This window comes from Pseudophryne corroboree, chromosome 6 (genome assembly GCF_028390025.1).
Source record: "Pseudophryne corroboree isolate aPseCor3 chromosome 6, aPseCor3.hap2, whole genome shotgun sequence".
Taxonomy (NCBI): domain Eukaryota; kingdom Metazoa; phylum Chordata; class Amphibia; order Anura; family Myobatrachidae; genus Pseudophryne; species Pseudophryne corroboree.
In genome coordinates, this window is record NC_086449.1 from 298,488,362 (window position 1) to 298,511,968 (window position 23,607).

The window sequence follows — 23,607 nt, forward strand, 5'->3', positions numbered from 1 at the left end:
TACCACCTACCCGTGGTTTTTTTTTTCTTTCTTCTTTATACTTATACATACTACTACATCTCTTTATCAACCAGTCTATATTAGCAGCAGACACAGTACAGTACGGTAGTCCACGGCTGTAGCTACCTCTGTGTCGGCACTCGGCAGTCCGTCCATAATTGTATACCACCTACCCGTGGTTTTTTTTTCTTTCTTCTTTATACTTATACATACTACTACATCTCTTTATCAACCAGTCTATATTAGCAGCAGACACAGTACAGTACGGTAGTCCACGGCTGTAGCTACCTCTGTGTCGGCACTCGGCAGTCCGTCCATAATTGTATACCACCTACCCGTGGTTATTTTTTCTTTCTTCTTTATACTTATACATACTACTACATCTCTTTATCAACCAGTCTATATTAGCAGCAGACACAGTACAGTACGGTAGTCCACGGCTGTAGCTACCTCTGTGTCGGCACTCGGCAGTCCGTCCATAATTGTATACCACCTACCCGTGGTTTTTTTTCTTTCTTCTTTATACTTATACATACTACTACATCTCTTTATCAACCAGTCTATATTAGCAGCAGACACAGTACAGTACGGTAGTCCACGGCTGTAGCTACCTCTGTGTCGGCACTCGGCAGTCCGTCCATAATTGTATACCACCTACCCGTGGTTTTTTTTTCTTTCTTCTTTATACTTATACATACTACTACATCTCTTTATCAACCAGTCTATATTAGCAGCAGACACAGTACAGTACGGTAGTTCACGGCTGTAGCTACCTCTGTGTCGGCACTCGGCAGTCCGTCCATAATTGTATACTAGTATCTATCCATCTCCATTGTTTACCTGAGGTGCCTTTTAGTTGTGCCTATTAAAATATGGAGAACAAAAATGTTGAGGTTCCAAAATTAGGGAAAGATCAAGATCCACTTCCACCTCGTGCTGAAGCTGCTGCCACTAGTCATGGCCGAGATGATGAAATGCCAGCAACGTCGTCTGCCAAGGCCGATGCCCAATGTCATAGTACAGAGCATGTCAAATCCAAAACACCAAATATCAGTAAAAAAAGGACTCCAAAACCTAAAATAAAATTGTCGGAGGAGAAGCGTAAACTTGCCAATATGCCATTTACCACACGGAGTGGCAAGGAACGGCTGAGGCCCTGGCCTATGTTCATGGCTAGTGGTTCAGCTTCACATGAGGATGGAGGCACTCAGCCTCTCGCTAGAAAAATGAAAAGACTCAAGCTGGCAAAAGCAGTAGCACCGCAAAGAACTGTGCGTTCTTCGAAATCCCAAATCCACAAGGAGAGTCCAATTGTGTCGGTTGCGATGCCTGACCTTCCCAACACTGGACGTGAAGAGCATGCGCCTTCCACCATTTGCACGCCCCCTGCAAGTGCTGGAAGGAGCACCCGCAGACCAGTTCCTGATAGTCAGATTGAAGATGTCAGTGTTGAAGTACACCAGGATGAGGAGGATATGGGTGTTGCTGGCGCTGGGGAGGAAATTGACCAGGAGGATTCTGATGGTGAGGTGGTTTGTTTAAGTCAGGCACCCAGGGAGACACCTGTTGTCCGTGGGAGGAATATGGCCGTTGACATGCCTGGTGAAAATACCAAAAAAATCAGCTCTTCGGTGTGGAGGTATTTCAACAGAAATGCGGACAACAGGTGTCAAGCCGTGTGTTCCCTTTGTCAAGCTGTAATAAGTAGGGGTAAGGACGTTAACCACCTCGGAACATCCTCCCTTATACGTCACCTGCAGCGCATTCATAATAAGTCAGTGACAAGTTCAAAAACTTTGGGTGACAGCGGAAGCAGTCCACTGACCAGTAAATCCCTTCCTCTTGTAACCAAGCTCACGCAAACCACCCCACCAACTCCCTCAGTGTCAATTTCCTCCTTCCCCAGGAATGCCAATAGTCCTGCAGGCCATGTCACTGGCAATTCTGACGAGTCCTCTCCTGCCTGGGATTCCTCCGATGCATCCTTGCGTGTAACGCCTACTGCTGCTGGCGCTGCTGTTGTTGCTGCTGGGAGTCGATGGTCATCCCAGAGGGGAAGTCGTAAGACCACTTTTACTACTTCCACCAAGCAATTGACTGTCCAACAGTCCTTTGCGAGGAAGATGAAATATCACAGCAGTCATCCTACTGCAAAGCGGATAACTGAGGCCTTGGCATCCTGGGTGGTGAGAAACGTGGTTCCGGTATCCATCATTACTGCAGAGCCAACTAGAGACTTGTTGGAGGTACTGTGTCCCCGGTACCAAATACCATCTAGGTTCCATTTCTCTAGGCAGGCGATACCGAAAATTTACACAGACCTCAGAAAAAGAGTCACCAGTGTCCTAAAAAATGCAGCTGTACCCAATGTCCACTTAACCACGGACATGTGGACAAGTGGAGCAGGGCAGGGTCAGGACTATATGACTGTGACAGCCCACTGGGTAGATGTATGGACTCCCGCCGCAAGAACAGCAGCGGCGGCACCAGTAGCAGCATCTCGCAAACGCCAACTCTTTCCTAGGCAGGCTACGCTTTGTATCACCGCCTTCCAGAATACGCACACAGCTGAAAACCTCTTACGGCAACTGAGGAAGATCATCGCGGAATGGCTTACCCCAATTGGACTCTCCTGTGGATTTGTGGCATCGGACAACGCCAGCAATATTGTGTGTGCATTAAATATGGGCAAATTCCAGCACGTCCCATGTTTTGCACATACCTTGAATTTGGTGGTGCAGAATTATTTAAAAAACGACAGGGGCGTGCAAGAGATGCTGTCGGTGGCCAGAAGAATTGCGGGACACTTTCGGCGTACAGGCACCACGTACAGAAGACTGGAGCACCACCAAAAACTACTGAACCTGCCCTGCCATCATCTGAAGCAAGAAGTGGTAACGAGGTGGAATTCAACCCTCTATATGCTTCAGAGGTTGGAGGAGCAGCAAAAGGCCATTCAAGCCTATACAATTGAGCACGATATAGGAGGTGGAATGCACCTGTCTCAAGCGCAGTGGAGAATGATTTCAACGTTGTGCAAGATTCGGCTGCCCTTTGAACTTGCCACACGTGAAGTCAGTTCAGACACTGCCAGCCTGAGTCAGGTCATTCCCCTCATCAGGCTTTTGCAGAAGAAGCTGGAGACATTGAAGGAGGAGCTAACACGGAGCGATTCCGCTAGGCATGTGGGACTTGTGGATGGAGCCCTTAATTCGCTTAACAAGGATTCACGGGTGGTCAATCTGTTGAAATCAGAGCACTACATTTTGGCCACCATGCTCGATCCTAGATTTAAAGCCTACCTTGGATCTCTCTTTCCGGCAGACACAAGTCTGCTGGGGTTGAAAGACCTGCTGGTGAGAAAATTGTCAAGTCAAGCGGAACGCGACCTGTCAACATCTCCTCCTTCACATTCTCCCGCAACTGGGGGTGCGAGGAAAAGGCTCAGAATTCCGAGCCCACCCGCTGGCGGTGATGCAGGGCAGTCTGGAGCGACTGCTGATGCTGACATCTGGTCCGGACTGAAGGACCTGACAACGATTACGGACATGTCGTCTACTGTCACTGCATATGATTCTCTCACCATTGAAAGAATGGTGGAGGATTATATGAGTGACCGCATCCAAGTAGGCACGTCACACAGTCCATACTTATACTGGCAGGAAAAAGAGGCAATTTGGAGGCCATTGCACAAACTGGCTTTATTCTACCTAAGTTGCCCTCCCACAAGTGTGTACTCCGAAAGAGTGTTTAGTGCCGCCACTCACCTTGTCAGCAATCGGCGTACGAGGTTACATCCAGAAAATGTGGAGAAGATGATGTTCATTAAAATGAATTATAATCAATTCCTCCGCGGAGACATTGACCAGCAGCAATTGCCTCCACAAAGTACACAGGGAGCTGAGATGGTGGATTCCAGTGGGGACGAATTGATAATCTGTGAGGAGGGGGATGTACACGGTGATATATCGGAGGATGATGATGAGGTGGACATCTTGCCTCTGTAGAGCCAGTTTGTGCAAGGAGAGATTAATTGCTTCTTTTTTGGGGGGGGTCCAAACCAACCCGTCATATCAGTCACAGTCGTGTGGCAGACCCTGTCACTGAAATGATGGGTTGGTTAAAGTGTGCATGTCCTGTTTTGTTTATACAACATAAGGGTGGGTGGGAGGGCCCAAGGACAATTCCATCTTGCACCTCTTTTTTCTTTTATTTTTCTTTGCGTCATGTGCTGTTTGGGGAGGGTTTTTTGGAAGGGACATCCTGCGTGACACTGCAGTGCCACTCCTAAATGGGCCCGGTGTTTGTGTCGGCCACTAGGGTCGCTTATCTTACTCACACAGTCAGCTACCTCATTGCGCCTCTTTTTTTCTTTGCGTCATGTGCTGTTTGGGGAGGGTTTTTTGGAAGGGACATCCTGCGTGACACTGCAGTGCCACTCCTAGATGGGCCCGGTGTTTGTGTCGGCCACTAGGGTCGCTTATCTTACTCACACAGTCAGCTACCTCATTGCGCCTCTTTTTTTCTTTGCGTCATGTGCTGTTTGGGGAGGGTTTTTTGGAAGGGCCATCCTGCGTGACACTGCAGTGCCACTCCTAGATGGGCCCGGTGTTTGTGTCGGCCACTAGGGTCGCTAATCTTACTCACACAGCTACCTCATTGCGACTCTTTTTTTCTTTGCGTCATGTGCTGTTTGGGGAGGGTTTTTTGGAAGGGACATCCTGCGTGACACTGCAGTGCCACTCCTAAATGGGCCCGGTGTTTGTGTCGGCCACTACGGTCGCTAATCTTACTCACACAGCTACCTCATTGCGCCTCTTTTTTTCTTTGCGTCATGTGCTGTTTGGGGAGGGTTTTTTGGAAGGGACATCCTGCGTGACACTGCAGTGCCACTCCTAAATGGGCCCGGTGTTTGTGTCGGCCACTAGGGTCGCTTATCTTACTCACACAGTCAGCTACCTCATTGCGCCTCTTTTTTTCTTTGCGTCATGTGCTGTTTGGGGAGGGTTTTTTGGAAGGGACATCCTGCGTGACACTGCAGTGCCACTCCTAGATGGGCCCGGTGTTTGTGTCGGCCACTAGGGTCGCTAATCTTACTCACACAGCTACCTCATTGCGCCTCTTTTTTTCTTTGCGTCATGTGCTGTTTGGGGAGGGTTTTTTGGAAGGGACATCCTGCGTGACACTGCAGTGCCACTCCTAAATGGGCCCGGTGTTTGTGTCGGCCACTACGGTCGCTAATCTTACTCACACAGCTACCTCATTGCGCCTCTTTTTTTCTTTGCGTCATGTGCTGTTTGGGGAGGGTTTTTTGGAAGGGACATCCTGCGTGACACTGCAGTGCCACTCCTAAATGGGCCCGGTGTTTGTGTCGGCCACTAGGGTCGCTTATCTTACTCACACAGTCAGCTACCTCATTGCGCCTCTTTTTTTCTTTGCGTCATGTGCTGTTTGGGGAGTGTTTTTTGGAAGGGCCATCCTGCGTGACACTGCAGTGCCACTCCTAGATGGGCCCGGTGTTTGTGTCGGCCACTAGGGTCGCTAATCTTACTCACACAGCTACCTCATTGCGCCTCTTTTTTTCTTTGCGTCATGTGCTGTTTGGGGAGGGTTTTTTGGAAGGGACATCCTGCGTGACACTGCAGTGCCACTCCTAAATGGGCCCGGTGTTTGTGTCGGCCACTAGGGTCGCTAATCTTACTCACACAGCTACCTCATTGCGCCTCTTTTTTTCTTTGCGTCATGTGCTGTTTGGGGAGGGTTTTTTGGAAGGGACATCCTGCGTGACACTGCAGTGCCACTCCTAGATGGGCCAGGTGTTTGTGTCGGCCACTAGGGTCGCTTAGCTTAGTCATCCAGCGACCTCGGTGCAAATTTTAGGACTAAAAATAATATTGTGAGGTGTGAGGTATTCAGAATAGACTGAAAATGAGTGGAAATTATGGTTTTTGAGGTTAATAATAATATGGGATCAAAATGACCCCCAAATTCTATGATTTAAGCTGTTTTTTAGGGTTTTTTGAAAAAAACACCCGAATCCAAAACACACCCGAATCCGACAAAAAAAATTCGGTGAGGTTTTGCCAAAACGCGGTCGAACCCAAAACACGGCCGCGGAACCGAACCCAAAACCAAAACACAAAACCCGAAAAATTTCAGGCGCTCATCACTACTATATATACTGCTCACAAAAATGCAGCACAGATATGGAATGGATACTTGCAGTGACACAGAGCGGCAAGATACAGCAATGGCCTACTGTACTGTACAACTATATACTGTTGGTCACCAAAATGCAGCACACTGAGCACAGATATTTGCAGCATACTGAGCACAGATATGGAGCTTTTCAGGCAGAGACCGTAGATATTTGCAGCACACTGAGCACAGATATTTGCAGCACACTGAGCACAGATATTTGCAGCACACTGGGCACAGATATGGAGCTTTTCAGGCAGAGAACGTAGCCACATCCTCTCCATTCAATCTCCAATGCACGAGTGAAAATGCCGGCGACGCGCGGCTCTTTATATAGAATACGAATCTCGCTAGAATCCGACAGCGGGATGATGACGTTCGGCCGCGTTCTGGTTAACCAAGCAAGGCGGGAAATCCGAGGCTGCCTCGGAACCGTGTAAAATAGGTGAAGTTCGGGGGGGTTCGGATCTCGACGAACCGAACCCGCTCATCTCTAATATATACAGTACTCAAATCTTTGCACAAGAAGGCAGCAGACACAATAAAGCAATAGTCAGATATTATTATAGTCATTTGGGTATATGGGGTCTGTTCATAAAGCAGTGAAAAGAGTGGAGAAGTGAGCCAGTGGAGAAGCTGCCCATGGCAACCAATCAGCTGCTCCGTACAATTGTATAGTATAGTATTGTATAGTATGCAAATTGTAAATGTTACTTTACGTTGCTGATTGGTTGCCATGGCCAACTTCTCCACTGGCTCACTTCTCCACCCTTTTCACTGCTTCATGAATAGACCCCATGGTTTTTAAAAATCATTACGGGTGGAGCTCCCTGTCATAGAAAACTACTGTTCTTCTTTATTTAAAACAAATTTGGGTTGTGTTTTGCAGATGCTTTAATGAAGCATACAGACGGAGTTTTTACAGTGAATGGACCAAATGCTACAGCGCACATTTTTGCAACATATCCATCGCCATATCTTTCAACACTGAATGGACTTGCAGATCAAGTAAGTTCACTGGTGTGGTTATATATAGGAACTTGTAAGGTGTTATACAGGATTTCACCTGTTGCAACATGTTGTATTCTGAACGTACCACTTATTTTCCTTTAGCAATAAACTGTAGTGATTTAAAGGATTAGTTCATAATGGCATGCTTTTTTAGGGTTTATATTTGCAAGTATAATCCCTATTGTATGAACAGTTGTGAGCTTGAAGCACTATATTAAAGAGTATATATAGCACTTACCTTCACTGCAGTGTTTTACTGTTTTCCACTGTGGGAGGGGGGTTTCACACAGCCATTAGGTGTCTTGTATGCAACTAGTTACAAGCAACACTAGTACCAAGAAAACTATACATAGGATAAAAGTTATTTCTGCACATTGGGGGTCCAATTTATTAATAAATCCTGCCCTTAACACATGTTGAATCTGCACCTTCCACAAGTTTAGGGACAGAATTATGGGCCTAATTCATACCTAATCGCTGGGCTGCTAATTGTCTGTCCTGCGTTCAGATAGTCGCCGCCCAAGGGGAGTGTATATTCACCTGTGCAACAGTGCGATCGCATGTGCACGCCGTGCCTCAGTCAGTGGACAGCTGCAAATCCGTTCACACCTCACTCACCATCGAATGTTTTTACCATTGTGTGCAGTTTGTACATCCCAGGACTTACTCCTACAATGCGATGAGAACAGGCTGATCGGGTCAGGAGCTGACGTCACATTTCCTCTCTGAAAACCCTTGGGAACGCCTGCGTTTTCCCTGACACTCCTTGAAAATGGTCAGTTACCACCCACAAACGGCCTCTTCCTGTCAATCAGTATGCAAATGGTTGTGCGATTGAAATTTTTGCTGTGTTGTTTGGCAACGCGCATGTGCATTGCAGTTCATACGCATGCGCAGTCTATCGATAATCGCCCTCTGTGCGAAAATGCACAGCAGCGATCAGGTTTGAATCGAGCCCTAAGTGCCATTGGCAAAGCCGTAACTATACATTTCTCTGACGTCCTAGTGGATGCTGGGAACTCCGTAAGGACCATGGGGAATAGCGGCTCCGCAGGAGACTGGGCACAACTAAAGAAAGCTTTAGGTCACCTGGTGTGCACTGGCTCCTCCCACCATGACCCTCCTCCAAGCCTCAGTTAGATTTTGTGCCCGGCCGAGGTTGGATGCACACTAGGGGCTCTCCTGAGCTTCTAGAAAGAAAGTATAGAATTAGGTTTTTTATTTTCAGTGAGACCTGCTGGCAACAGGCTCACTGCAGCGAGGGACTAAGGGGAGAAGAAGCGAACCTGCCTGCTTGCAGCCAGCTTGGGCTTCTTAGGCTACTGGACACTATTAGCTCCAGAGGGATCGACCGCAGGCCCAGCCTTGGTGTTCGGTCCCGGAGCCGCGCCGCCGTCCCCCTTACAGAGCCAGAAGCAAGAAGAGGTCCGGAAAATCGGCGGCAGAAGACATCAGTCTTCACCAAGGTAGCGCACAGCACTGCAGCTGTGCGCCATTGCTCCTCATACACACTTCACACTCCGGTCACTGAGGGTGCAGGGCGCTTGGGGGGGGCGCCCTGAGCAGCAATAAAAACACCTTGGCTGGCAAAAATACCACAATATATAGCCCCAGAGGCTATATATGTGGTAAATACCCCTGCCAGAATCCAGAAAAAAGCGGGAGAAAAGTCCGCAAAAAAGGGGCGGAGCTATCTCCCTCAGACACACTGGCGCCATTTTCTCTTCACAGTGCAGCTGGAAGAAAGCTCCCCAGGCTCTCCCCTGTAGTTTTCAGGCTCAAAGGGTTAAAAAGAGAGGGGGGGCACTAAATTTAGGCGCAATATCATATATACAAGCAGCTATTGGGGAAATTTCACTCAGTTATAGTGTTAATCCCCACATTATATAGTGCTCTGGTGTGTACTGGCATACTCTCTCTCTGTCTCCCCAAAGGGCTTTGTGGGGTCATGTCCTCAGTCAAAGCATTCCCTGTGTGTGTGCGGTGTGTCGGTACGGCTGTGTCGACATGTTTAATGAGGAGGCTTATATGGTGACGGAGCAGATGCCGATAAATGTGATGTCGCCACCTGTGGGGCCGACACCAGAGTGGATGGTTAGGTGAAAGGTATTAACCGACAGTGTCAACTCCTTACATAAAAGGGTGGATGACGTAACAGCTGTGGGACAGCCGGCTTCTCAGTCCGCGCCTGCCCAGGCGTCTCAAAGGCCATCAGGGGCTCAAAAACGCCCGCTCACTCAGATGGCAGACACAGATGTCGACACGGAGTCTGACTCCAGTGTCGACAAGGTTGAGACATATACACAATCCACTAGGAACATCCGTGACTTGATCCCGGCAATAAAAAAAATGTGTTACACATTTCTGACATTAACCCTCAAAAAATGGGTTTTTATGTTGGGGAGAAAAAGCAGGCAGTGTTTTGTTCCCCCATCAGATGAATGAATGAAGTGTGTGAAAAGCGTGGGTTCCCCCCGATAAGAAACTGGTCATTTCTAAAAAGTTACTGATGGCGTACCCTTTCCCGCCAGAGGATAAGTTACGCTGGGAGATATCCCCTAGGGTGGATAAGGCGCTGACACGGTTGTCAAAAAAGGTGGCACTGCCGTTTTAGGAACGGCCACTTTGAAGGTACCTGTTGATAAAAAGCAGGAGGCTATCCTGAAGTCTGTATTTACACACTCAGGTACTAGACTGAGACCTGCAGATCGTGCTGCTGCAGCGTGGTCGGTGACCCTGTCAAACATGAAAACATATTAAAGACGTCGTCTTATATATGAGGGATGCACAGAGGGATATTTTGCCGGCTGGCATCCAAAATGAATGTAATGTCCATTCTGTCAGGAGGGTATTAGAGACCTGTCACTGGACAGGTGATGCTGACTTTAAAAGGCGCATAGAGATTCTGCCTTATAAGGGTGAGGAATTATTTGGGGATGGTCTCTGGGACCTCGTATCCATAGCAACAGCTGGGAAGAAATATTTTTACCTCAGGTTTCCTCACAGACTAAGAAAGCACTGTATTATCAGGTACAGTCCTTTCGGCTTCAGAAAAGCAAGCGGGTCAAAGGCGCTTCCTTTCTGTACAGAGACATGGGAAGAGGGAAAAAGCTGCACCAGTCAGCCTGTTCCGAAAATCAAAATTCTTCTCTCGCTTCCTCTGAGTCCACAGCATGACGCGGGGGCTCCACAGGTGTAGCCAGGTACGGTGGGGGGCCGTCTCAAAAATTTCAGCGATCAGTGGGCTCGCTCACAGGTGGATCCCTGTTTCATTCAAGTAGTATTTCAGGGGTACAAGCTGGAATTCGAGATGTCTCCCCCCCGCCGTTTCCTCAAATATGCCTTGCCGACAACTCCCTCAGGCAGGGAGGCTGCGCTAGAGGCAATTAATAAGCTGTATTCCCAGCAGGTAATACTCAAGGTGCCCCTACTTCAACAAGGACGGGGTTACTATTCCACACGGTTTGGGGTACCGAAACCGCATGGTTCGGTGTGACCCATTTTATATTTAAAATCCTTGAACACATACATAAAAAAATTCAAGTTCAAGATGGAATCGCTCAGGGCGGTTATTGCAAGCCTGGACGAGGGGGATTACATGGGATCCCGGGACATCAAGGATGCTTACCTGCATGTCCCCATTTACCATCCTCGCCAGGAGTACCTCAGATTTGTGGTACAGGATTACCATTACCAAGTCCAGACACTGCCGTTTTGACTGTACATGGCACAGAGGGTGTTTACCAAGGTAATGGCCGAAATGATGATACTCCTTCGAAAAAAGGGAGTTTTAATTATCCCGTACTTGGACAATCTCCTTATAAGAGCAAGGTCCAAGGAGCAGTTGCCAGTCGGGGTAGCACTATTTTGGAAAGTGCTACAACAGCACGGTTGGATTCTAAACAGTCCAAATTCACAGCTGGTTCCTACGACACGTCTACTGTTCCTGGGGATGGTTCTGGACACAGAACAGAATTAAGTGTTTCTCCCGGAGGAGAAAGCCAAGGAGCTATCATCTCTAGTCAGAGACCTCCTGAAGCCAAAACAGGTATCGGTGCATCATTGCACGCGAGTCCTGGGAAAAATGGCAGCTTCCTACGAAGCAATCCCATTCGGCAGGTTCCATGCAAGAACTTTTTAGTGGGACCTGTTGGACAAGTGGTCCGGATCACATCTTCAGATGCATCGGCTGATAACCCTGTCTTCAAGGACCAGGGTATCTCTACTGTGGTGGCTGCAGAGTGCCCATCTTCAAGAGGGCCGCAGGTTCGGCATACAGGACTAGGTCCTAGTGACCATGGATGCCAGCCTTTGAGGCTGGGGGGCAGTCACACAGGGAAGAAACTTCCAGGGACTTTGGTCAAGTCAGGTGACTTCCCTACACATAAATATTCTGGAACTGAGGGCCATTTACAATGCCCTGAGTCAGGCAAGGCCTCTGCTTCAAAACCAGCCGGTACTGATCCAATCAGACAACATCACGGCAGTCGCCCATGTAAACCAACGGGGCGGCACAAGAAGCAGGATGGCGATGGCAGAAGCCACAAGGATTCTCCGATGGGCGGAAAATCACGTGTTAGCACTGTCAGCAGTGTTCATTCCCGGAGTGGACGACTGGGAAGCAGATCTTCTCAGCAGACACGACCTCCACCCGGGAGAGTGGGGATTTCATCCAGAAGTCTTCCAAAGGATTGTACACCATTGGGAAAGGCCACAGGTGGACATGATGGCGTCCTGCCTCAACAAAAAGCTATAAAAGATATTGCGCCAGGTCAAGGGACCCTCAGGCGATAGCTGTGGACGCTCTGGTAACACCGTGGGTGTACCAGTCGGTTTATGTGTTCCTCCCTCTGCCTCTCATACAAAAGGTACTGAGAATAATAGGAAGGCGAGGAGTAAGAACGATACTCGTGGTTCCGGATTGGCCAAGAAGAGCTTGGTACCCAGAACTTCAAGAAATTATATCAGAGGACCCATGGCCTCTGCCGCTCAGACAGGACCTGCGGCAGCAGGGGCCCTGTCTGTTCCAAGACTTACCGCGGCTACGTTTTGACGGCATGGCGGTTGAACGCCGGATCCTAAAGGAAAAGGGCATTCCGGAGGAAGTCATTCCTACGCTGATTCAAGCCAGGAAAGATGTAACTGCAAAACATTATCACCGCATATGGCGGAAATATGTTGCTTGGTGTGAGGCCAAAAAAGGCCCCAACAGAGGAATTTCAACTAGGTCGATTTCTGCATTTCCTACAAGCAGGAGTGTCTATGGGCCTAAAATTAGGCTCCATTAAGATACAGATCTCGGCTCTGTCGATTTTCTTCCAGAAAGAACTAGCTTCAGTACTTGAAGTTCAGACATTGTAAAAGGAGTGCTGCATATTCAGCCCCCGGTTGTGCCTCCAGTGGCACCTTGGGTTCTCAACGTGGTGTTGAGTTTCTTAAAATCACATTGGTGTGAGCCACTAAAAACCGTGGATCTAAAATATCTCACGCAGAAAGTGGTCATGTTATTGGCCTTGGCTTCGGTCAGGCGTGTATCAGAATTGGCGGCTTTGTCATATAAAAGTCCTTATCTGATTTTCCATATGGATAGGGCAGAATTGAGGACTCGTCCCCAGTTTCTCCCTAAGGTGGTATCAGCTTTTCACTTGAACCAACCTATTGTAGTGCCTGCGGCTACTAGGGACTTGGAGGATTCCAAGTTACTGGACGTAGTCAGGGCCTTGAAAAATTATGTTTCCAGGACGGCTAGAGTCAGGAGAACTGACTCGCTGTTTATCCTGTATGCACCCAACAAACTGGGTGCTCCTGCTTCTAAGCAGACTATTGCTCGCTGGATTTGTAGCACAATTCAGCTGGGCGCATTCTGCGGCTGGACTACCGCAGCCAAAATCTGTAAAAGCCCATTCCACAAGGAAGGTGGGCTCATCTTGGGCAGCTGCCCGAGGGGTCTCGGCTTTCCAACTTTGCCGAGCTGCAACTTGGTCAGGGGCAAACACGTTTGCTAAATTCTACAAAATTGATACCCTGGCTGAGGAGGACCTGGAGTTCTCTCATTCGGTGCTGCAGAGTCATCCGCACTCTCCCGCCCGTTTGGGAGCTTTGGTATAATCCCCATGGTCCTTACGGAGTTCCCAGCATCCACTAGGACGTCAGAGAAAATAAGATTTTACTCACCGGTAAATCTATTTCTCGTAGTCCGTAGTGGATGCTGGGCGCCCATCCCAAGTGCGGATTGTCTGCAATACTTGTATATAGTTATTGCCTAACTAAAGGGTTATTGTTGAGCCATCTGTTGAGAGGCTCAGTTATATTCATACTGTTAACTGGGTATAGTATCACGAGTTATACGGTGTGATTGGTGTGGCTGGTATGAGTCTTACCCGGGATTCAAAATCCTTCCTTATTATGTCAGCACAGTGTCCTAACTGAGGCTTGGAGGAGGGTCATGGTGGGAGGAGCCAGTGCACACCAGGTGACCTAAAGCTTTCTTTAGTTGTGCCCAGTCTCCTGCGGAGCCGCTATTCCCCATGGTCCTTACGGAGTTCCCAGCATCCACTACGGACTACGAGAAATAGATTTACCGGTGAGTAAAAACTTATTTTTGGTGCCCTGTGTCAAAAGAACATTAGTGCCTCCCCCTCATATTTTGGATAGGGACAGCGCACACCAAAGGAAAAGGGGCATGGTCTCACAGGAAAAGGGGCATGGTGCCACAATACTACCCCCAATTCAAATTACGCCACAGTAGTGCAACCTCATTAACACTACACCACGCAGTAGTGCCCCTTATTCATGTTATGTCACAGAATAGTGACCCTTAGTCACATTACATCGCACAATAATGGCCCTCATTCCGAGTTGATCGGTCGCAAGGCGAATTTAGCAGAGTTACACACGCTAAGCCGCCGCCTACTGGGAGTGAATCTTAGCTTCTTAAAATTGCGACCGATGTATTCGCAATATTGCGATTACTAACTACTTAGCAGTTTCTGAGTAGCTCCAGACTTACTCTGCCTGTGCGATCAGTTCAGTGCTTGTCGTTCCTGGTTGACGTCACAAACACACCCAGCGTTCGCCCAGGCACTCCCACCGTTTCCCCGGCCACTCCTGCGTTTTTTCCGGAAACGGTAGCGTTTTCAGCCACACGCCCCTGAAACGCCGTGTTTCCGCCCAGTAACACCCATTTCCTGTCAATCACATTACGATCGCCGGAGCGAAGAAAAAGCCGTGAGTAAAAATACTTTCTTCATAGTAAAGTTACTTGGCGCAGTCGCAGTGCGAACATTGCGCATGCGTACTAAGCGGATTTTCACTGCGATGCGATGAAAAATACCGAGCGAACAACTCGGAATGAGGGCCAATAGTTCCCTTTATTAACATTATAACACACAGTATTACCACTTATTCACATTATGCCCCACATATTATCCCTTATACACAGTATGCCACACAGTAGTGCCCCGTATTGACAATAAAAAACACTAGTCCTGCTGCTAGATCAGGCTCAGACAGGGGTGGGTGGGTGGGGACATTAGAATTCTACTATTAAAGTACAATAGATCTGTGCTCTGCAGGGGCTTCTATTCTTGGACATCACCAAAATGATGAACAATGACAAAAGTGGCTGACACTGTGATGACCCATCCGATCTATACACTAGAGCCCTTGCTATTATGACTTTAGGCTGTACAATATTAACATACTTAATTTAACTAAAGGTCTGAGGCTGGTTAACTATCAGTGTAACCCATGCCACTCATTCTCTCTAAAAGAGATTGCCAGCCCATCTGGCAACTGTTATGAAATGCAGTAATGCGATGCAATGCTGACAACCAAGTACATTTTAACTATATTGTCCCATTAACAGTACATTGGCATTTCCCAAACGGTTTAACACTACAATATATTTCCCAGGTAACCTAAGGTAAAATGTCTAATGTGTTATAATCATTAGTGTATGGGCCTCTTCTTCCCCTCCCACTCCTGCAGGGTGATTCACCCCGCCGCTGCCTCACTGACACTGCCACTGTTCCCACCACTCCTCAGTACGTCTCTTCCTTCCTGGGAGCTGCAAGGTGGAGCTCTGGATCTCAAGCTCCGAACACTGCTGACATCTGAGAAGTGACAGGTTGCACCGCTAAAAAAAATTACAGCGGGAGACCGGCTAATGGACATGGTGGCCGGCACTAACTGCACCACCCTAGTTATGGCCCTGGTCATTGGAATGTAAGAATACAGAAAGCAGGAGAAATCTGCTTTCCACTCACCAGTTCTCGCAGCTGCTGTTCCTGTACTTTTCAACACAATATTTAACAAGATATGGTATGGTATGCAATGCATAATTTTCCAGATCTTACATTTGTGAACTAAAGCCATCTTAGATGGCAATAGTTTGTTATACCATCAGTGCAGCAACCCTCTCCAATGGGCTGAAGCTGTTTACAATTCCAATTGCATTTTTTTCACACTGTGCATGAGATATGCAGCAATAAGCATAAGCAAACGCAGGGGGGGGGGGGGGGTTCTGGTTGCCCGGAAACCCCTCTCCTCTTGGCAACTGCCTTAAATTATGACAATAGCAATGATATATAATACAATTACTAGAGCTGCTGTCACATCATGCAGTTTAAGGGACAGCGCAGAGCTGCTGCGCATGCCCTGTATAGCAGCTTCATCTACCAAGTTTGCTGTGTTTGGATCTTTGGGGGTAATTCAGAGCTGATCGCAGCAGCAAATTTGTTAGCAGTTGGGTAAAACTATGTGCACTGCAGGTGTGGCAGATATAACATTTGCAGAGAGAGTTAGATTTGGGTGAGTTATTTTGTTTCTGTGCAGGATAAATACTGTCTGCTTTATTTTTACACTGCAATTTAGATTTCAGTTTGAACACACCCCACCCAAAATCTCTCTCTGCACATGTTATATCTGCCTCCTCTACAGTGCACATGGTTTTGCCCAACTGCTAACAAAGTTCCTGCTGCGATCAACTCAGAATTACCCCCATGGTTTTGCCCATTTGCTAACAAATTTGCTGCTGCGATCAACTCTGAATTAGGCCCTTAGTCCTCAGTCAGTGCACTGGACCAGAGAGCAGCTACCATGTAGAAGAGACAGGAACCTTATAATGATATGGGAGAATGTGTGCTTAGAAAGTGCAGTACTTGTTCTATTATGTTTGTGTATTTATTATGGTTTGTTTAACCTTTTCCTGACCACTTATTTATATTATTTAAATGTTTGATACAGACTATACTATAGACCATCTATAATGTTAAATATTAATACTGTATTCTATACCGTATCCAATGTATAAAAAGATCAATCTGAACCTTAATGTCCAGGGTCTGTAAATTCTTCTACCGCCTTAATCCCCTTGGTTTTTACAGTTCTGCTTTTCTGTTCATCTAATACAAGATACAGGTTGAGTATCCCTTATCCAAAATGCTTGGGACCAGTAGTATTTTGGATATCGGATTTTTACGTATTTCGGAATAACTGCATACAATAATGAAATATTGTGGGGATGGGACATAAGTCTAAGCACAGAATGCATTTATGTTTCATATACACCTTATACACACAGCCTGAAGGTAATTTTAGCCAATATTTATAATAACTTTGTGCATTAAGCAAAGTGTGTGTACATTCACACAATTAATTTATGTTTCATGTACTCCTTATACACACAGCTTGAAGGTCATTTAATACAATATTTTTAATACCTTTGTGTAGTAAACAAAGTTTGTGTACATTGAGCCACCAGAAAACAAAGGTTTCACTATCTCACTCTCACTCAAAAAATTCCGTATTTCGGAATATTCCGTATTTCGGAATATTTGGATATGGGATACTCAACCTGTATTGTGACAAAGTTATATCTTGTCTCTTTTTACAGATTCTCTCAACTGCAGTGTTGCTGATTATCATATTTGCCTTATTTGACAAAAAGAACTTAGCAGTTCCTAAGGGACTAGAGCCAATCGCAATTGGTCTTCTCATTCTGCTACTAGGACTGTCACTGGGATTAAACTGTGGAGGAGCTATGAACCCAGCTAGAGACTTAGGTCCACGGATTTTCACTGCACTGGCCGGATGGGGCTTTGAAGTCTTCACGTAAGTAATCTCAGTGGTTGTGACAATGCTGCAGTTACCATATAACTCTAAAGGGACACACACCCAAAGCAACACAATTCAGGGATATAACAGGTTGCTACATTTTATTCACCAATACTTTTCTTTTTTCTTCACTGTCAGGGCGAGTTGCCCACTTGTCACCCAGAATTAGAAAAGATTGGGCACATTAATTTTTTTTTCTTCACATCACCACTATTTTAAAATCAAGTATAAACTGTGGGGCCCATATATTAAGGAGAGATAAGGGGTCCAAACAAAAAAGGCAATTAAAAATTCCTGTACATATTGCTTCTCGATATGCATTAACTAAAGGGGTTTCTCTACCTTCAGCCTGCTAGTGCTGACAGCAAGCTACAATATGACGCTGCCATTGGTACCTGCGCAGGTACATGCAGTGAGGGTAGGCAGGGGAGATATAGCCTCCTATGTCATACTCCCTGTCAAACTCCTAAGATTTTATATAAAAAAACGATTAGAATAATACAAAGAAGATATTTATAACATAAACAACTTCTTTGTTTATCGTAATCCTTTTTATAGCTAACACTCCCCAGCTTTGCGGAGATCCCTGGAGCTGCAGGGAGACGAGAGATGAGGCAGCAATATTTCTGCCTCAGTTCTACAGTCAGACACTGCTTTGCAGAGCTGGTGGCGGGGCCACACCATGGGCAGTAATGCTGCACAGAACGGGAGCTAATAGAGGCATGCCTCTGAGTGTGGGAGTATGCCTTGTGCACTGGTGGACACTTGGGTGTGTCATGTGACCAGGAAGTGCACTGTAGACTAATCTCAGTAAGCAGCAGCAACAGAAGACACACAGATGCAGGTAGGAGACTCAATGGACACTGGTGGTAATTCAGATCTGAATGCAGCAGCAAATTTGTTAGCTAATGGCCAAAACCATGTGCACCGCAGGGGGGCAAGATATAACATATGCAGAGAGAGTTAGATTTGGGTGGGTTATTTTGTTTCTGTGCAAGGTAAATACTGGCTGCTTTATTTTTACACTGCAAGTTAGATTTCAGTTTGAACACACCCCACCCAAATCTAACTCTCTCTGCACATGTTATATCTGCCCCCTGCAGTGCACATGATTATGCCCATTAGCTAACAAATTTGCTGCTGCGATCAGGTGTGAATTAGGCTCACTGTAGCTTAGTGTAGTGAGGGGAGAGTTACAGTAAGTAGGAGGTGAGACAGGCTCCCAGCATTCAGACACATCCCCATATCTGCCTCCCCAGCCACTTCATATCACTGCACATCATTGACCCTGCGTCTATGCAGATTACTGATAATTGGGAAACTGCACAGGTGATTGCACAAGTAATTACTACTGAATGAGGGCAGTTGTCTGGCTTTTTTTAGTAAATATCACTGTAGCCATCTCCTGCTTCAGGCGAAGCAGAAGCATCATTACCTCCACAGTGAGTGGCAGTTTAGTACATGGAACCTAGTGGAAAAGGTCAAAAGTTACTGCAATTTCTAGCTCTACCTGTCCCCTGTCCCTAAACATCTGCCAGCAAATAAAGTAGAAATGTTACATCTGCATAGTAAGTACTGTTCCACTCACTGGCGTATCTATAATGGGTGCAGTGTGTGCTGTGCACACGGGCCCCTGGGTACAGAGGGGGCCCCCACCGCATACACTGCACCCATTTCTTCTATACTCACCTTTCCGGTGTCCATCAGTGACTGTGTGTGGGCCCCCTCCTCTCCCGTAGCCGCCACTGCTGCTGTTAGCGCTCTCAGCACTGAGACTCTGGCACAGTGCTGCGCCCATTTTTCTGGAGGGGGCCCACACACAGAGACTGCACACAGGTCCCCTCCTCTCTAGAAATGCCTCTGGTTCCACTTCTACTATATATATATATATATATATATATATATATATACATGCACACACACTAACACACACTAACACACACACACACACACACACACACACACACACACACACACACACACACACACAGATATATTTCCAGTGATATACATTTTTTGGGAAAATCATTACAGACTGTGGTGAGGGTGTATCCGGAAAGTACTCACAGCGCTTCACTTTTTCCACATTTTGTTATGTTATAGCCTTATTCCAAAATAGAATACATTTATTTTTTCCCTTAAAATTCTACTCACAATACCCCATTATGACAACGTGAAAAAAGTTTTTTTTTAGATTTTTGCACATTTATTACAAATAAAAAAACTAAAAATTCACATGATCACATGTACATAAGTATTCACAGCCTTTCTCAGTATTTTGTTGATGCACCTTTGACAGCAATTACAGCCTCAAGTCTTTTTGAATATGATGCCACAATCTTGGCACACCTACGGTATCTATGGGCAGTCTCGCCCATTCGTTTTTGCAGCACCTCTCAAGCTCCATCAGGTTGGATGGGAAGCGTTGGTGCCCAGCCATTTTCAGATCTCTCCACAGATGTTCAATCGAATTGAAGTCTGGGCTCTGGCTGGGACACTCAAGGTCATTCAGAGAGTTGTCCTGAAGCCACTCCTTTGATATCTTGGCCGTGTGCTTAGGGTCATTGTCCTGCTGAAAGATAAAAAAACTGAAGCGCTGTGAATACTTTCCGGATGTACTGTATCTGAAAATAGAATCTACCAATATTTGTATGTTCCAGGATTCTCACACACATGAACATAACACCATAGATACCTCAACTGCCATCTGATTTAGATACTAAAAAAAGATCAGAACCTGGACACCTAAACATCATAATGACATACCGTAATAGTGACTGAAATATCTTCAACCCACCGCACATAAAAACAATACTGAAAATGCAGTAGTACCACACAAAATAATCCATGCAAATTAAGAAATAACACAGACGTCCCAGTGTGATTCATTGCCCGTGCATTGCTCCTAATTGAATTGACCCCATTGTGTCGCACACTGTTAAATCTTTATTGAATGTAACCATGTCTATCTATTTTCCATATGCACAGAGCTGGAAATAACTTTTGGTGGATTCCTGTGGTTGGACCAATGGCTGGAGCTGCAGTTGGGGCCTTCATATACATCCTGTGCATTGAAGCTCACCACAATAAAGACCCTACACCTAATCCTGATAATGATCACTTTGAAAAACATGAACTTGCTAGCATGGCATAAGAGACTGCAAATCTTCTTTAAGCTATCTGCAGGCAGCGGCTGTGCTGACTGTGTGCTCTTACATGTAAGCTCACAAGCCAACCTGTGCAGTCCATCAGGACATGGGAATACTATGTACTTTGACTGGTTTAAGGTACTATAATAGTGAGACATGATACAACTAATTACCTGCTGAATTATATTTGAAATGAAAGCAAAATGTTTTATTCCTTACTACCAATCTCCCACATAAAGTACAGGGGATTATCGTAATGCCCCGTAATTGCGAAGACATAAATCGACCCTCTTAATGAAGCACTAATGGACCATAGACTGGGTCACAAAGGTATATGCAGGTAATTGGTCTTGTCAAGCATTAATGTGTAATAACTGTTATCCATCATCAATACCATTAAAATTTGCTGTGTGTTAAAATGATTTTACTGTCAGAGGCCAAGAACTTCACTTCAGTAGGATGCTGTTACCCATCTAGAAGAAAATGTATGATGTGCTGCTATTAATTTTGCTGCTTGAGAGGTCAGTCTATGCAGCCATAAACTTTCTGTGTCTCAGGGTTACTCACAGCTAGACGACTGGAGAAATGGCCTCTAGAACTACTGTAGGCAAGATTCCCTTTATTATTGTTTTCCCACTGTTTGTACTGTATGTTAATTTCTCATATTATATGTTTTCCATTCTTTTAACATATATAATTATCTGAATTGTTTCAATTGGATCTCACCTCACTGCTGGCTTCAAAGGAAAATGATACAATAATCTTCTGAAGGAATATTAATATTTAATAAGTACAGGTCAGGGATTTATAGAGGGGTTTCCAGATTCTTGATTTTAGAGTGAGTATGTGAAGCCCTTGAGGACGGCATAGTTACCACGTAACAAGCTATAGTTTGCCTCATACAAAGTGCAGTGTATTTAGTACATCAGAAATATACAGGGCTGGTCGGTGATCACGTAAGCCTTTAGATGCAGCAGTGGGGCCAGAACATTTGAGCTAAATGTTTTTTTATTTCTTGATGTAGGCACCAGTGACTTCCGCACATCTCTGATCAAAACTCACCAAATTTCCAGGAGTTTATACTGCTGCACCTGTGTACCCTTTGGCTCATATATTGCATGTAAATCTGGCTCTGGGGCTAGCCCGTGCCACCTGAGCCATTTAGCTCACCGCATGTCCCTGGTAGGCACCACAATTCAAGTACCCCCACTCTGCGGAGCACTGTAACAAGTTCTGTAGTCTGGGGGAGTGAGTCTAAAAAAAAACAACTTTCTGTATCAGAAATATTTATCTCATAGAAATAACAAAGGTGGCCAGAAAAAGGTTCAAGCATTCCATAATCAACATACATACATAATATAACCAGTAGGAGTCATATTCACACCTCATTTTAAAATGCCTGTCTCTTCTTGCTGGCAGCTGCTCTCTGGTGCAGTGCACTGATTGAGTGCTCAGATCCACACACACACACATTACAGTCAGTAAGAGAAGTTGCTGCTACCGTGTATGTACATCAGCTCCACACCTAAACATGGGAGGTGTGGCCACACCCACTTATACAAATGAATGTGAACTAAAGTATTTTCAGCACCGCAAAGGTGCAAATCCAGAGGTGTGATCGCTCCCCCTGTCCCCTCCCCCCCACACAGGCAAAAGAGACTGCTTCAACTGCTAAGCAGTAGCCTCCCTGAACCACCACAGCCCAGCCAGCACACAGCAGTGTGTGCTGTCTGAAGAACAAAGCTGCTGCTGACAGTTAGTAGGGCGGGGGGATGGTGGCAGACCCGAACCCCTCCATCAGGCCCAGGCACGGGTAATTAGTACCTGCTCTCCCCCTCACCACTTATACTGTATGTTTTGGTGGCAGCTCTAGTAACACTGTATTATATACTACTGCTATCGTGGTCATTATATGAGCTGCTGGGAGAGGTGGGTTTTGGACAACTGGAAACCCCCTTCTCCCCACTCCCCTCGGCACTTGCCCATGTAGGAGATCATATTTTTCAATGCAGATGTAAGTCCTGAAAGAATATTTGAATATGACCAGCAACAAGTGTAGAGCATGGCCAATAAATTATTTACTTTCAATAATCTGAGCAGAGGTGTTCATAGATTAAATTTTAGTTCCAAAAAGTTTTCTCATACTCCACCATTAACTTTAGGCCACATAACCAGCTATGACTTTACTTCCATGACCAGTATCACACAGAGGTCAGATACATATTATCTAAACAGGACCTACAGTAACATGTTATTGCCGGGCTTCCTAGCAAAATTTGGCTGGTGATACCAGTCCATCATTCAGCAGCCCCCAATCTGCTCTTCATAGTTCGTGGCAGGGCCTCATTTAACATGTGCAGAGCACTCACATGTTCAGATGAGAGAGTAGGAGATGAGGCTACAGGTGGATACATATAGTTATGCCTCCTCACCTCATAGCCACATAGCCGCAGTCCTAATTACAGCAGTGTTCTCCATAAAGATGGTACAGTAAGTAAGGTTTCAGAGTTGGCGTTCTCTTTTGAGCCATGTTATTTTATTTACTGTTGCTTTTCCATTGTTACAGTCCTATAGAAATCTAACGCAATGAACTGCCGAATACTGCTAATGAGTCATTAGTTTATGTAACTAATGTAGTGTTAAAGAAATCTTACTTCTGGAATAGCCCATAACTGCACTGTTTCTATGTTTCTAGGTGTATCTATTGTATGCATTCGTTGTGTGATCAGGTGTAGGTTGTGATGTTAAATAATGTAGATATCATACTGATACTTTTAGATTTGTGATGATTTAAAATGTTAATAAAACCTGCAAAAATAATATGCGTCTAACAAAGTACTCTTCTTTTTAAACAAATACAGACTTATATCACTATCTGTGGGAAGGGGCATAGCCAGAACTTTGTGGGTCCCATAGCAACATTTTGAAGGGCCCCTAACCCAATACATCTAGAGAGACACCTCTCTGCAGCAGTTGTTAAGTTTATGCCCCATAATAGTGCCCCAGTTTATTTTAGGACCCATAGTAGTGCCCTAGTTCACATTATGTCACATTGTAGGGCTGTCAGTACACATTATGCAACACAGTATTCCCAATTCACATTATGACATACAGTGTCTCCAGTTCATATTGT

The 23,607-nt window shown here is 45.8% G+C and overlaps 1 protein-coding gene across 1 annotated transcript in view; it reads left to right on the forward strand.

Annotated features, from left to right (window-relative positions):
* AQP9 (aquaporin 9) overlaps positions 1-23,294 on the forward strand; it is a 57,888-nt gene extending 34,594 nt beyond the window's left edge. The window contains exons 4-6 of the mRNA XM_063926169.1: positions 7,088-7,206; positions 17,105-17,322; positions 20,314-23,294. Of these exons, the coding sequence (XP_063782239.1) occupies positions 7,088-7,206; positions 17,105-17,322; positions 20,314-20,479 (503 nt within the window). The 3' untranslated portion in view covers positions 20,480-23,294. The remainder of the gene's footprint in view (positions 1-7,087; positions 7,207-17,104; positions 17,323-20,313) is intronic.
* Positions 23,295-23,607: the final 313 nt, after the last annotated feature.